The sequence below is a fragment of the Xiphophorus couchianus genome, chromosome 19, assembly GCF_001444195.1.
Source record: "Xiphophorus couchianus chromosome 19, X_couchianus-1.0, whole genome shotgun sequence".
NCBI classification, from domain to species: Eukaryota; Metazoa; Chordata; class Actinopteri; order Cyprinodontiformes; family Poeciliidae; genus Xiphophorus; species Xiphophorus couchianus.
In genome coordinates, this window is record NC_040246.1 from 24,109,208 (window position 1) to 24,124,643 (window position 15,436).

The window sequence follows — 15,436 nt, forward strand, 5'->3', positions numbered from 1 at the left end:
TTTCAACTCTAAAATCAGCGTTTCGGTCAGAAAGAACAAGCTAGGAAAAAAATCCAACACCACCCTTGAGAGGACCAGGTTCTGTGTGGACCGCCATATCTCCTGTCCATCAGAACCACCAAAACACCGAGACTATCAGTTTTTTGTTTGACTTATTTTCATATATATGTATTTTTATTTACATCTCCCAGTTGTGGGTAATTTTTATCATCAGAAATTCCAACTTTTGTTTTATTGTTTAATGTTCCTTGAATTAATATAAGTTGGTAACATTCTTCTGACATTAGATATTAGGGTTATGTTTCAATATTCAGGCAGGTAATAAAGCTGAAAGTGTTTTATTTGTATCTGTAAATAAATGTTTACCTTCTCATTATGCTCATTTTATTTATTTAATGCTATTTCTTCTTTATTGAGAGATTATTTTTTAGTGCTTAGATCACAATCAGTGAAGTCGATATCTGAAATATATAATTAGTGTTTCATTGTTGTTTCCTTAGTTATTGTCATGTATTGTCCAGATAGCTCTCCTGATTTTTACTGACTGAAAAATAAAGAACCTTTATTAATCTTTAATAAGTCTAAGTGGGTAAAAAAAAGAAATGAAAGCAAGTTTTTCCAGTATGGATAAAACATTAAAAAGTGCATCTATCTAAGAACGTTGGATATCTTGTAATTTGGATCAATTGTTAAAATTCACACAGGCGTAATAATAATCTGCTTTATTTAAATATTGTTAATTTTACCTTTATTTGTGACTGGTTTTGAGCGTGGAGACTGTGTAGCCTAGCTATCCGATTGACTCGTATAATATTCAAGAGAATCCTGCTCAACACAAAGAACAGATTTCCATTCCGTTCATTTCTATGTTTCTGGCATTATTTCCGTTCCTTATAGATAAACATTCCAGTTTCTGGGTGTCATCTAACGCAGCATAGCTCCACTTTGCTACATTCTGCATTCCCCAAAGCAGCGCTTCTGATTGGCTCAGACTGGATTCCTTTGACCGTGACGTCCAATCAGCACCCGTGTTTTATCAGCGGAGCCCGCCCTGAGTGGATTTGGAAGTGACAGACGGAGAGGAGGAGGACGCTGCTTCACCGATGAAGCAGCAAGTGTGTCGGAGTGAAACTGGGATTGTAAAGCAATAAAAAGTAGACGTTTGGGAATATTTAATCTGGACTTTCGGAGCTGAATGTAGCGGGACTGACGGAGTTTGTGGACCGCTCTGACCCGGAGGTGAGTGTTTGCGAGCGGCTTTGTTATCAACAGGTGCCCCAGGAAGGCGCTGCTAGCAGCTAGCTTCTACCTTTAGCCCAATAAAACCCAGAAAAGTTCGGTTCCGGTCGTTCAGGTGAGGTTTGGGTTTTTTTCCAACTGGAGAATCGCAGCTCAGTCTGACTGAAGCAGACTGAATTATCCCAACAGTTCCGCCGGTTTCTACTAAAACTGGTTTAAACGGAACTAGTTTCAGTTAGCTTCAGGTTAGCTCGGTGTCAGTCCCTCCGCCCTGAAACTGCTACTGGTTCCCAGCTTAGCTGCTGGTTTTTAGTTTAGTTACTGGTTCCCAGTTGAACTACTGGTTTTATCTTTCCAATAGTGCTACTGGGAACCAGGCCCCGCCCCCTGCTGAGCCTGGCGTCAGGGGGCGGGGCCTGGCAGAACCTCGGGCCGACCCGTCCTCAACATGAACCAGAACCAGCTGCAGAACGTCTAGCGTGGCCTTTCGGAGCCGGACGTGAACGCCTCGCCGCAGCCCGGCTGGGTGAAGGGAAGGTTCTGGTTCTGAGCGGTGCCGGCTATGTTTGGGTTTCAGATTGCAGTGCTGACTTCAGCGTTTTCCCTCTGACGCGGTTTTGCAGGTTCGCCTTGGTGCTGGAACTGCACTCAGAACCAACCTGAACGGGACCAGGCCCAGTTTATGTGGGCAAGACTGAGTTACCATGACAACGGGGTCAGAGGCGAGGTTCTGAGGACAGCGCAGGACCTGGAGCTGACCCGAGTAAATCTGGGTCCAGTCTGTGCATGTAAATGTTGTCCCTCGGTACTGGGACCCATACTGCTGTCAAACTGGACCCAACCAGAACTTGAGTGAGGTTCTGGAGGCGGTCCAGTCCAGCAGACGGTCAGGAACCGTCCAGGGTTCACATCCTGGAAAGTTAGGTGGAAGGAAGAAGTGTGAGAACGCCTGGCTGATGAGGACGGGTTCTGACCCGGTCCTGACCAGAACCTGGAGGTCCGGTTGTGTTTTACCACATTTATTGATTTATTATTATTATTGTTACTGAGAAGCAGAATGTTTTTATTGAGCCTGAACCAGGACCTTTGACTGGACTGACCTCCAGAACCATAGATTCCCAGTGTTCCCAGTGTTCCCAGTGCTGATGATCTTCTTCTTCTGTCCTCAGGTATCATGGCTGCTGTGCTTGCTGAGCTTCCCTCCTAGACCCCGCCTGCTTCCCGACCCGACCCGTGACCCAATCCACTCATAAAGCCCAGAGAGCGCGGCATGACGACCTCCCAGCTGAACGGCCATGTTGGGGAGGGCGGAGGAGGGCGGGGAGCGGACGAAGAGCTGCGGGGAGGCCAGCCGCCCCGGGAGATGGCCGTGGACTGTCCCTCAGAGCTGGGGGCCCGCACGCTGCCGCTGCGCAGCTCTGCCCAGCTGGAGAGGATCCGGCAGCACCAGGTACCACCCGTACCGGGCCCGGTCTGGTCCGGAGAGCCTTGTCTAGCTCGGAACTGGAGCTCAGCCTGTTAATTTGTTAATTAATCACCATAATTTCCGTTTTTTTGCAGGAACAGAAAGTAATTTTATTCATATTTCCTATTTATTTATTGTTTTTAGTCGCGTTTTATTTTGAATATTTAAAATGTCTTTCAGTATTTAAAGTTGTGTATCAAATCAAACTTTACTCGTCTTTGACAGGAAGAAAGTTCTGCGTTGTTAGGGTAACGCAGAAAACAGAATAAAACAGAATCCGGGATGAAACGTAGAATTTCACAGAATTAGCAGATTTCTGAAAGAACGAAGAGCAGCTTCTGCTTCAGCCTGTTAGACGGGGATCGGGACTGCGTCCGCGGCGTTTATCACGCTGGCCTAGCCTAGCCTAGCGTAACCTGGCACAGCTTAGTGTAGCCTCTGGACTGCAGCTCATAAGGCGGACATGAACAGGATCCACAGCCAACACCTGGCTGGTGGTGACCCGGTTTCATCCTGCTCGTCTTCCAGGAGGATCTTCGGCGGCGGCGAGAGGAGGAGGGCCGGCAGCTGGACCTGAACGCCTCGCTGCGACTCAGGAAACTGGCCCAGAACCCGCACGTCGTCGGCATCGACAACCCCACCTTCCTGCAGGACGTGCCGCAGCCACAGGCGCTCTGCGGCGCCCAGAGCCAGGCGCTGCTGGGTAAGAGGAGGGGGGTAGGGGTGCTGAGAACAGGAGGAGGAGGAGGGAACGTGTTCCTGTCAGGGAGGGAATTCCTCAGGGAGGGAGAGCGGCACAAGAGACACCGACTTAATTAAAGCTTTGTTTGTTCACACACACACACACACATATGTTTGCGTGGCTGTCTTTGTGGGGACTTTCCATTGACTTCCATTCATTTCTACAGCCTAACTCTAACCAAAACTCAATTCACACCTTAGTCCTAAATCTGACCCCTGACCCAAAAGCAGCGGGTCCCCACAGTGTAGTATATGTCAGGAAAATGGTCCCCACAAGGTATTACAAACACACACAGACTAACGTGCACTTAGATGTGGGCAGTGTTGTAGTCAGGACCACCTGACCTGAGACCAAGACCAGCGCCCCGCGCTACACGACCCAATAAAATGTGAAATATGATCAAAATTGCTTCTCCAATTGATCTGAAAGATTCACATTCCCATAAAAACACCTAGATATTAAATACTTAGAGCTGAAATAAATTTAACCTGTATCATTACCAATAAAAACTCTTCTTCATTCTGCCTTGCTTCCATCTCTGTTCCTTTGCTGTCCCAAAAAGACGGCGCCCTGGGCGGTTGCCCATATGGCCCATGTCAGAAACCACCACTGTCTGCACATTAAACGGAGGATGAACGCCGTTCCCCAACGGTAAACGGCGTTCATCTATGAACACCGTGCAAGGCGCAACAAGCCAGAAGGAACCAAGCACAAGGCGACCGACTTTCTCTCCTGCTGCATGAAGCCCAGCAGCTCAGAGCTGTAACATCTGACAGGAGACGGAAACAGTCAGAGAGCAATGAGCATGCTCTGTTGCTCTTAAGTTCTTGGGTTTTATTTATTTACTAATAAATATCAATGTATATAATTAAATAAAATGATCATAGCTACTGCAGAATACCAGAGCATCACAAGAACAAAGAGCGGCTCTCGGTGAGGCTCCAGTCCCATCGTTCTTAGTAAAGACCCGTTTAGTAAAATCAGATCGTTCATGAATGTAACATCACTGTATTGCAGACTTTTGGTCACAGCGTTGTCCCGTACAGGGGACATGTCAGTCAACATCTTCTCACTATAATGCAGCGCAGTGAATGATGGCGTTTTTCATCACAAATTGAACATATTTGATGTCTGTAGCTTTGATAGCATCACCTCACAGAGCTTACCTTTCTTTGAGCTTCTTTTCTAAGTGACCATAAAAGTTAGATGCAGTCCCACCATCAGGAACACTGGGAAGGTGAAGAAATGAAGGGTCAAATCAGTCCCTACTGCCTCCCTACTGCCTCCCTCTGCCCCACGCTGCCTCTCTCTGCCCCATTCTGCCTTCCTCTGCCCCATTCTGCCTTCCTCTGCCCCACTCTGACTCCCTCTGACCCACGCTGACTCCCTCTGACCCACGCTGCCTCCCTCTGCCCTATGCTGCCCCATGCTGCCTCCCTGTGCCCCATGCTGCCTCCCTGTGCCCCATGCTGCCTCTCTCTGCCCCATTCTGCCTTCCTCTGCCCCACGCTGACTCCCTCTGCCCCACGCTGACTCCCTCTGACCCACGCTGCCTCTCTCTGCCCCATTCTGCCTTCCTCTGCCCCACGCTGCCTCTCTCTGCTCCACTCTGCCTTCCTCTGCCCCACGCTGCCTCCCTCTGCCCCACGCTGCCTCCCTCTGCCCTATGCTGCCCCATGCTGCCTCCCTGTGCCCCATGCTGCCTCTCTCTGCCCCATGCTGCCTCCCTGTGCCCCATTCTGCCTTCCTCTGCCCCACGCTGACTCCCTCTGCCCCACGCTGACTCCCTCTGACCCACGCTGCCTCTCTCTGCCCCATTCTGCCTTCCTCTGCCCCACGCTGCCTCTCTCTGCTCCACTCTGCCTTCCTCTGCCCCACGCTGCCTCCCTCTGCCCCACGCTGCCTCCCTCTGCCCTATGCTGCCCCATGCTGCCTCCCTGTGCCCCATGCTGCCTCTCTCTGCCCCATGCTGCCTCCCTGTGCCCCATTCTGCCTTCCTCTGCCCCACGCTGACTCCCTCTGCCCCACGCTGACTCCCTCTGCCCCATTCTGCCTTCCTCTGCCCCACGCTGACTCCCTCTGCCCGATTCTGCCTTCCTCTGCCCCATTCTGCCTCCCTCTGCCCTATGCTGCCTCCCTCTGCCCCACGCTGCCTCCTTCTGCCCCATGCTGCCTCCCTGTGCCCCACGTTGTATCCCTCTGCCCCATTCTGCCTCCCTCTGCCCCATTCTGCCTCCCTCTGCCCCCTGCTGCCCCCTGAGTGTCTTGTCCTCTTGTCCCTCAGAGCTGGAGGATCTGCTGCTGTCCCTGAAGCAGGTCCGGAGCTGCCTGTCCGACCAGCAGAGCCAGAACGACGTGGAGCTGGTTCTGGCTTTGCTCAGCAAGGTAATTACTGGACGGAACGTCTTTGCTGTCCAGCCAGAAGGCTGTGCGGACCAGGATGGATGTTCTCCAGTAGAGCTAACTGGTCTAGATAGTTCAGGACCTGAGACGCTTCTGTTCAACCTGTCTGGACCGGGCCAAACCGGATCAGGCCTTGCCGGGCTTAATTGTTGTGTTCTGGTTCCCTGCAGTCGGACTTCCAGTCGGCGCTGAGGATCCACAACGCCGTGGCGTCCAGCATGCAGCAGCCGACTCCACCGTTCCCGCTGACCCAGCAGGCGCTGCCGCTGGCCCTGGAGGTAACTCTGCTGGACGACCTCTGACCACTGACCGTTCCCCAATCGCTGCTCCAGTTCCACCTCGCCTCTCTGTGTTTCCAGGTGAGGAGCCTGGTGCAGGCCAGCCAGAGCAAAGACGGCCTGGAGCTGCTCGGCCTGCTGTCCGACACCCAGCTGCAGGTAAGGCCCCGACCGGCGGGGGGCGTCGCCTGCCGACTCCCAGCGGTCCTCAGCACGATGCTTCCTCTGCAGGCGCTGCTGCGGGCTCATGACGGCGTGGCAGAAAGAGAGATGGAGCCGGAGTCCGACCCGCTGGAAGGAGAAACTGTGACGCAGTGGGGCGGAGAGACCGTGAAGATCGTCCGCATCGAGAAGGCTCGAGACGTTCCCCTGGTGAGGCCGAGGAACATCTCCGCTTGGCCGGACTCCCGCTCGCCGCCTCACACGTTTCTCGCTCTGTCCCGCAGGGGGCGACTGTTCGAAATGAGATGGACAGCGTGATCATCAGTCGCATCGTCCGGGGAGGAGCAGCCGAACGCAGCGGCCTCCTGTCTGAGGGAGACGAGATCCTGGAGATCAACGGCGTGGAGATCAGGGGGAAGGACGTCAACCAGGTGTTTGACATCCTGGTGAGTTCTTCGCTCGTCAGCCAGGTGTTTGGCCTCACCTGGTCCTCTGAAGACGCGTTGCTCTCTGACCTTCTGCTGCTCTGTGTCCACCAGGCCGACATGCATGGCCTCCTGACCTTCGTGTTGATCCCCAGCACTCAGACCAAACCGCCGCCGGTCAAGGAGAGCGTGGTAGGTTCCGCCCTGCGAGGCTCCCCCTCACAGCTTCCAGACCCTCATCTGCCTCCTGATCTTCATCGTTCCAGGTCCACGTGAAGGCCCACTTTGACTACGACCCGTCCGATGACCCGTACGTGCCGTGCCGAGAGTTGGGCCTGTCCTTCCAGAAAGGAGACATCCTCCACATCATCAGCCAGGCCGACCCCAACTGGTGGCAGGCGTACAGAGACGGCGACGAGGACAACCAGCCGCTGGCCGGACTCGTCCCAGGTGCGCTGCTGAGCCGCCGGTTTTGTCCGCTTTGGATACGGTACGCCTGGTGTTCAGCTAGCTTTGTTTACATCACAGGGAAGAGCTTCCAGCAACAACGGGAGGCCATGAAGCAAACCATAGAAGAAGACAAGGAGTCTGAGAAACCTGGTGAGTCACTGAAGCTACAATGAACTCAAACTGCTTAAAGAAGACCCTAGGCTAAGGCTAACAGAGCTGCAGTAAGCTAGAGACGATGAGATGAGCTAACCAATGTAACATTTAGTAGAGTCCAGAAATCCGACATTTTTCTCTCCCTGTTCCTTTTTTCTTCTCTGTCTTGGTGCGGTGCGACCCAATGACATGTAGCGACTCCAGAACCAACTAATAGCTTGTTGTTTGTTTACAGGGAAGCTTTGGTGCGCCAAGAAGAACAAGAGGAAAAGGAAGAAGCTGCTGTACTCCCACAGGAACGACGGTACGACCCGACCCGACCCTGTCACGGTTCTGTTTGAGATCAAAGTTCCAAAACCAGCAGAACTTGGACCTACCAGCCTTAAACTGACGGAGGGGCTCTTATTTTAAAAAATAGTTTTATTTTGAGCTGCACTCACTGAATAAAGGTTCTAACCAGGAGTCTGGTTCTGCTGGTTCTGCAGATCATCTGTTCCTTCTCTCTCATCTGAATAATAATGATGATAATTGTATCTCTGCTCTGGTCCAGATCTCGATGAGGAGATTCTGACCTATGAGGAGATGGCTCTGTACCACCAGCCATCCAGTAGGAAGCGTCCGATTGCTCTGATTGGTCCAAACAGCTGTGGGCAGGCGGAGCTAAGGCAGAGGCTCCTCAGCAGCCAACCGGAACGCTTCGCTGGCGCCGTGCCTCGTAAGGCTCTGTGGTTCTGTTGGACCCAAATGGTCCGGATCAAGAATAAACATTTATTTATGTCTAATGGATGTTTAGTTTGGATCTGATCATTGCTTAATAAACTTATTTGTTTATTAAAATATAAGCTTGTTTTTTTAGTTTCTATGTTTTTTCTTTTGTTTTCTTGAAAAATTTTCTGTAGTTTTTTAAAAAAATACTTTTCCAATTTTTACATTTTAATTTCATATAATTCTTTTCATTTATTTTATTTCTGTTAATATTTTCAATAACATTTTAAAATTTCTAATATTTTTTATTAAAATTTTTTATTCATGTACAATATGAATAATTTCTGTAGTTTTATTATGAAATAATTTATCTATTAATGCAGGTATTGTTCTGCCTTACTGTTCGTCTCGCTCATCTGCCTGTGTGTGTGTGTGTGTGTGTGTTGTGAGCAGACACCACGCGCAGCCGTCGGGAAGCGGAGGTCAGCGGTAGAGATTACCACTTTGTGTCCCGACAGGCGTTTGAAGCAGAGCTGGCGGCTGGTGAGACTTCCTGTACCTCTTTCTACTTCCTGTTCTAGCTCATTTATTTCCTGTGAGGGGAGGGGGAGGATTCCTCTAACACAGCCAGTCTTAACCATAGGGCTGCGGCACACATTTGGGCCTCCAGCGCCACCTAGAGGTCCTCAAGAAACTGCATGCAGGGTAGCAAAGTTTCCAGAAACTGGAGATGTTCAGGGGCTCAGTTGCAATACATGTTGCCACCACTTGGTGGCAGTGATGCGCCAGTTAGATAAGATAAGATAAGATAAATCTTTATTGTCATTGTCACAAGGACAACGAAATTCAAGGGGTGCCATCAGTCGGTGCACATGCCCAAAAACAAAAAATAACTGTCTCACAATTCACACATCATGTAAGAATCAACAAACAACTGGCAAAAAAAAAAAGTTAGTTGTTTAACAAGCTCTAATAAGCAGAAGAAGTAGCCAGCCGCTAGGCTACAACAGACAATACTGAAGACTTATTTAAAGTGAAAATATTTCCATCTCCAGCGCCCTGAAACTTCTATGGGGGAACTTTCCTGCCAAATCCAAGAGCACACATGTTCAGTCTGAAAGCAGGATTTTGTGTATATATTTATGTAACTGTTGTTTTTTTACTTTATTCATTCTACGTTGAAGATTGCAAAACCTTAAAAACAACACAGTCAATGTCTGTTTATTTTGTGATATTTATATTTGTGTTGAAGATCCTCTATGTATGTTAATGTTATTTGTTTGAAGTAAAGTAAAAAAAAAAAAGGCTGACTGGCGCAATGACGCATTGGCGCATTTAATCGATCATAACTCGCTAAATACCGAACAGATTTTAAGGGTTTTTGTCCATTTTTTTTCTCCTAAGAGTTTTTGCGGCGCTAGCGGCTCGTACTTTTTCAACAGTAGGCAGACAGGAAGGAGGGTGAGGAGAGGGGGGAAGACATGCGGTAAAGGTCGTCGGGACTGGAAATCGAACCCGCGACGTCCGCGTCGAGGACTAAGGCCTCCAAACGTGGGGCGTGCTAACCTGCTGCGCCACCGCAGCACGCCCCAGATTTTCAGTTTATTTTGTCATTAACCTTAAACAGCTGTCATAGCTACATTTACAAGGAAAATATTTATTTGAAGTATTTTTTAATTTTACTGATGCATGGTTCAGCATATTTAAATATTCTTATTGGGGAAACAGAATAGATTTGGAATATAATATCTGATGCATGAATAGAATTTTACAAAGCACACAACCAGTCATAATTTTAAAAATATATTATTTAGTAATATTAATACATATGTATATAAATATACAAACAAAATAATACAATCATAGAGAAACAAAGATGATTAAATAATGATGAACATGCTTATATACATAATATCTATATAGGTTTTATTCATGTTTTCCAGTGGAGGAGTTGCAGCTTCAGAGATTCATCAGCAGTGAATCCGTCTCTCCTTAAACACATTTCTCTCTTCTTCCTCACATCGTCTTTATAAAACCTTCAAAACTAAAACAGGAGCTACCTTACTTTAGACAAAGTGAAAGAATTACACATTAATAACAGTCTTTGCCACTTTGTGTCGCATGATCTAAATCAATGTCAGGGAATAATTAAAACTTAAGATTTACAAAATCTCAGTTAGCCTTCATAGCTGGGGTTAAACTTGACTTTGCACCATTAGCACTATAGCTAATATTAGCTGGCTTTTGCCGGTGGACATAAATATAGTTTAGTAATATTCTATTCATAAAATATAAATGGTAATATGTCCATCTTACTTGTGAAACGTTATCCCCCGAGATCTCACGTCAATAGGCTGTTGATATGAATAAAAATATCTGGCGGTGCCGAGGTTTCTGCTACAATCCATAGCAGCCACACAGGCTGACCAGCTAGAAGGAAACAAACGCACCCAGCACAACGCTGGGTCCAGCACAAGGACCTCTAACGGGTCCTCGGGTCTCTCTCTCTCTCCAGGGAAGCTGATCGAGTCGGGCGAGTTTGAGAGAAACCTGTACGGGACGAGCAGCGACTCTGTGCGGCAGGTCATCAACGCCGGGAAGATCTGCCTGCTGTGTCTGCACACACAGGTAGGTGGCGCTCTGCCGCCGCTCCGTGCCCAGGCGACCTCTGACCCTCTGCCCCCACCCTCAGGCCCTGAAGGTGCTGCGCAGCTCCGACCTGAAGCCCTACATCATCTTTATCGCCCCGCCGTCCCAGGAGCGACTGAGAGCGCTGCTGCTGAAGGACGGCAAGAGCCCCAAGGTTATTCTGGTTCTGGTTCCGGTTCCGGTTTTGGTTCTGGTCCCGCTCCCTGAACCCTGACCCTTGTGTGTTTGCAGCCTGAGGAGCTGCGTGACATCATCGAGAAGGCGCGTGAGATGGAGCAGAGCTGCGGCCATCTTTTTGACGCGGTCATCGTGAACACGGACCCGGACCGGGCGTACGGCGAGCTGCTGCGTCTCATCAACAAGCTGGACACGGAGCCGCAGTGGGTGCCCTGCTCCTGGCTGCGCTGATAATATCACAGGTCACACAGTAAACGCTGCACCACCCGGTCCTGAAATTGAACCTTCACAGCATTAGCAATTATATTTCTACACAAAATCACAGAAAAATCTGAGCAAATTTTTGAAGCTGAAAGTTGTGAAATTTGACGTTCAGAGCAGGAAATGTTTCCTCCAGGTTTTCCTGAACGACCCAAAGCTCTTTATTCAAAACCAGAAAGCACAGAAAACACAACTCAATCAACAAAGGAAAATGTAAACAAAACTCTCTAAACCCAAATTTCCTGAGAAATTGTTCTAGAAAATGATTTTTCTTTCAAAAACCTTTTTATTTTTTTGTGTAAATTCTTCTCCTTGATTTGTCATAAATGTATTTAAGTTTATTTAAATATCTTTCCCACTTCCTGCGAACCTGACTCTACTGTAACAGGAAGTTGATATTTTCCTTCATGCAGCCGACCCGGTCTGAGACCCAGTTCTACTTCCTGTTTGAACTCTGGAACCTTCTCAGCAGCGCCCCCTACTGTTCTGTGTAAACATCACTTCCTCAGCTGCTCTGCTCTCTAGCACCCCCACCATGTAATCACAAACTGATTCTATTGGTCAGGGAAACTTCTGAGTCACCGGTTGCTATGGTGATTCCCTACTCTTCTGATGGTCCCATAGCAACCTGTGAACAGTTCACGCAGAGGCAAAGCTGTGGCCACGCCATGGACCTCCCATCAGAAGCTGGACCAGAACCGGTCCGAGTCCAGTCGGTTTCACCTCTAGAAAACAAACATGGCTGCCAGGGGGTTTCTAAGCCCCTGCTGGCTATTCCAGGTACTGCAGGTCCCAGTGGACGGAGCTTCAGGTTCTGTCTTTGAGGCTTAACATCCAGAACCAGAACCGCTGAACTGGGAGGTCCTGGTTTCATCCAGTCGGTAGTTACTTTGTGACACAGAGGCCGACTTCATACTGGCCAGACTGGAGACGGACTGGTTCTTCCTCTGGGTCTTCCTGGTCCCACTGAGGCTTGAAGGAAAGCCGCAGGGGTGTGTGTGTGTGTGTGTGTGTGTGTGTGTGTGGGGACAGTGCAGTATTATCCTGACTACAGTAGAACCTGACTGCAGTAACTGTGTCTGCTGCGCTCTAGAGTCTTTATATATTTGTAATATTGTTATAGACTTATGAAGTTCACAAAGCACCAATAAGATGGAAGGTTTCCACCATGACCTGCTCCGCTATTGGTCCAGGAGGACTGTGGGGGCGGGGCTAAGTGGAGCACATTGAATGTAAATCGTTTTCTTCTGAAATCACCTCTTAAACTGTTTCCTGTTTTGATATTCACAATGAAGGAATAAATAGAGAATTGCTAGAATCTGATTGGCTGCTGGTTTCTGTTTTTACCTCAGTGGGTCATGTGAGTCCTTTGCAGGTCACATGACCTCACCTGAGCTACTTCTACACCTGAAGGACCTGACCTGAGTGACATCAGGGATTAAATCTGGCAGATTATCATCCTGTTCACCTTCCCTATGGATGGCAGTTACTCTAGATAACCGTAGCAACGAGATGGCTTTGCTCCAACCAGGGGTCAACCAATCTGAATCCCCTACTCCAACATTTCCTGGGGTCCTGATGACTTAACCCCTCAGATGACCTCATCAATGCCTGAACAAAATTCATTAACAATGAAACGCAGTTTATTTTTATTGAGTTTACAGAAGCATCTTGTAGTCCAGATTAGAAACGGGAGGTACAGGAACCAGTTCAGTTCACAGGTGAAGAGGCGTCTGGACAGACTGGACCGGAACCAGGCTGCAGGTCCAGATAGTGTTCGCCCCAGATTGCTGAAAGCTTATTGTTATGGAGACGCCGTCTTGGACCTGCTACTGCCATCCTCTGATTTCTGAGTCCAGAACATTTGTCCCAGGTGGACCGGCAGCGGTACTGTACCAGCGGTACCGTCGGACCAGGAGTCTCCACAGACTCGCTGAATGTCGGGTCTGTCTGGAACAAACTACAGTAGATTTTATGCCGCTTCAAGAGTTGATTTTGTAATACTCCACATTCACCAGGGGGTGGCGCTGTCATCCCATTTACTGGCGCCACGTGTGATCAGTGGTTTTCCTCGCTGCATCAATGAACTTTTGAGTTGAGTTTGTCACAGGATGTCAGTGATGTAGGCTTCCTGTCTGCTGATCAAACTCATTCAGACTGAACCAGATTCCGGCTCCGGAGCCGGGAATCGGTTCTATAATTCCGGGTCGGAGTCTGGGAGAGAAAGTAGACCCAGTGCTTGTCGCACACACCCTGCTGCTCTCACTGCCGGCCTTCATTTCTGCACATTTGCATCTGACCTTTGATCTGAGCTGATCTTTGGTTTCCTTTTCAAACCGTTCAGACGAATCAGAGTGAAGAACAAGAGAAGTACCTGCCACTGTGGTGAGCCGACGGACTGGACAGAGTTGATTTATGTTCTGTCTGGAGGAAAAACCCTGGAAAACACTTTGTTCCTCACCTGATCTGTCATTATGGGATGTTCTCGTCCCTCAATGGCTAACTTGCAGGTGTGCATTGAGTCAAATGAATGTGCTGACAACGTGCACAAATACACTTGAGATATAAAAATATATACACAGAAAATATTAATGCATATAAAATAACTAAAACATATCAGTCTGACTGTTTGTTTTTCGGTGTGCATATTTGATACATACTATTTTAAAAAAATCACAAAATGTAGACTAAAAGGAGGAAGTGTAAAAATTCACAAAAAACATTAAAAGAATCATAAAAACAGGAAATATAAGAACCATCAGTAAAACCGATGGGAGGTTAAAATGAGCGCCGCTTCCTGCGCGGGCCGGTCACCATCTTGCTCCCTCCGAGCTCTTTGGCGTCACTCTGCCCGATGGTGACGTCAGCCTCAGCGTGAACACCCTCTTCTTCATTGGTGGGCTCAGAGAAAAGGCGGGAGTTGGCGCGGCGGCCGGCCGCTGGTTGGCTGTTCGTACCGTCGGTCTGCCTTCCCTGTGTTCTCGGGTCTCACAGGTTGATGGAGACAGTTGGAGCGGTGAGGAGTTGGTCCGGATGGAGACGACGGGGGAAAGTACTTTGACCCGGTTTTGCTGAAGACTTTCACTCTTTTCTCATCGGATTTTTTGTATTTTCTAACTTTCTAGCGCTTTTTCTCTCTTTACGGTCCGACTTGTGTTTCCTTGGCAACACAATCAACTATCTGAGCGAAGTTTGGATCAAGTGTTTGCTTACAATCCGCTTTAATTTAGCGGCGAAACTAACGGAACCGACTCCAGAACTTTAGAAAAACCTCCGTGAGGGAGGTTCCGACCCGGTCCAGCTGGTTTTTACCCGCCTTTCCTCCACTTTTCGGACTTACCGTGGGAACCCGGACAGACAATAGTAGCTACTGCGGAGCTCGTGCGCAGGGGAGGGGGTAGAGGAGGGAGAAGGGGGGCCGATGCTTTGATCCGGATCGATCGGTGGATTGATGAGTTATTGATGACCAAGCATGGATGTGACCCTGTCCGAGCTGCTGGCCTCCTTCATGGAGTCTCCGCTGGTGCTGTGGGTGAGTCTACCTGCTGCGTCAGGTGCCTGGGTTAACCAGGAACCAACTAGTGAAGGTTAACCTGCCACTAACTAGTCCGAGTTAACCATTTGCTAAATAATACTGATTAACTACTTACTAACTAGTCTGGGTTAACTAGTCCAGCCAGTAAATATTCGTCCTGATCTCCAGCACTTTAATCTGGCCCGACCCAGAACCAGCACCGGTTTCCTTCACAGCTGGAGTTCTGTTATCGAGTGGCCGTTCAGGACCCAGGTCTCTGATCTGGGCTCAATCTGCTCCTTCTGGACCAGAACCGTCATGTCTGTCACGGTTTGCCCCAGAAAACTGGCTCAGGTCTTCGGCCGGGTTTGATAAGTTGACAGGAAACATTGCTGGGTAATTATGTTACTGGAAGACATTGCGACTTAAACCCACAATTATAGAATCTCAAAAACAAAGAATTCAAATAAATATCAATTATTTGCACTTGTCTCAAATCCAAATTAAGTCCTCAGTCAGTGGATGTAAAAACACCATGCGATGGTGATCACATTTAGAGCCGGCCCAAGGCATAAACAAACTAGGAGAATATCAATGCAGTCAAATTTGATTTAATGGTTTCAGCATAGATAAAAGATTTTAAAATATTTAATATTTCAATGTAAGATTTTAAGGAGCTGGCAAGTTTACTTTGTAAAAGTTCAAAGAACAATATTCATAGTTAGATTGTTTTGTTACCATAGCAACAATCTGATGCTCTCAGTTTAATCTTTGAGTTTTAGCTGTTCATTAATGCATCTTAGTAAACTACAG

At 48.4% G+C, this 15,436-nt stretch overlaps 2 protein-coding genes across 8 annotated transcripts in view; both read left to right on the top strand.

The window, feature by feature from the left end:
- Positions 1–1,056: 1,056 nt before the first annotated feature.
- Positions 1,057–12,432, top strand: pals1a (protein associated with LIN7 1, MAGUK p55 family member a). Of its 2 annotated transcripts, none has more exons than XM_028000971.1 (17): positions 1,057–1,239; positions 2,409–2,689; positions 3,233–3,407; positions 5,731–5,831; positions 6,020–6,127; positions 6,209–6,286; positions 6,359–6,499; positions 6,574–6,735; positions 6,829–6,906; positions 6,981–7,164; positions 7,243–7,314; positions 7,553–7,621; positions 7,868–8,032; positions 8,476–8,565; positions 10,538–10,650; positions 10,715–10,825; positions 10,903–12,432. In XM_028000971.1, exons 2-17 carry the CDS (start codon positions 2,510–2,512, stop codon positions 11,077–11,079), a joined length of 2,004 nt encoding a protein of 667 aa, XP_027856772.1. In that variant the 5' UTR covers positions 1,057–1,239; positions 2,409–2,509; the 3' UTR covers positions 11,080–12,432. The 2 variants fall into 2 exon arrangements, with proteins under 2 accessions (XP_027856772.1, XP_027856774.1); XM_028000973.1 differs by lacking the exon at positions 1,057–1,239 and adding an exon at positions 1,691–2,236.
- A 1,583-nt stretch (positions 12,433–14,015) lies between these two features.
- The window catches only part of ccdc88c (coiled-coil domain containing 88C), a 40,071-nt gene continuing 38,650 nt past the window's right edge, over positions 14,016–15,436 (top strand). For 2 of the 6 annotated variants that reach the window (XR_003593376.1, XR_003593377.1), the window contains exon 1: positions 14,021–14,641. Coding sequence is in view for 4 of the 6 variants with exons in the window: in XM_028000941.1 (XP_027856742.1) it covers positions 14,582–14,641 (60 nt within the window). In the remaining 2 variants the exon portion in view is untranslated. Of the gene's footprint in view, positions 14,642–15,436 lie in introns of all 6 variants that reach the window. The other 4 variants (XM_028000941.1, XM_028000939.1, XM_028000943.1 and 1 more) reach the window with 4 other exon arrangements.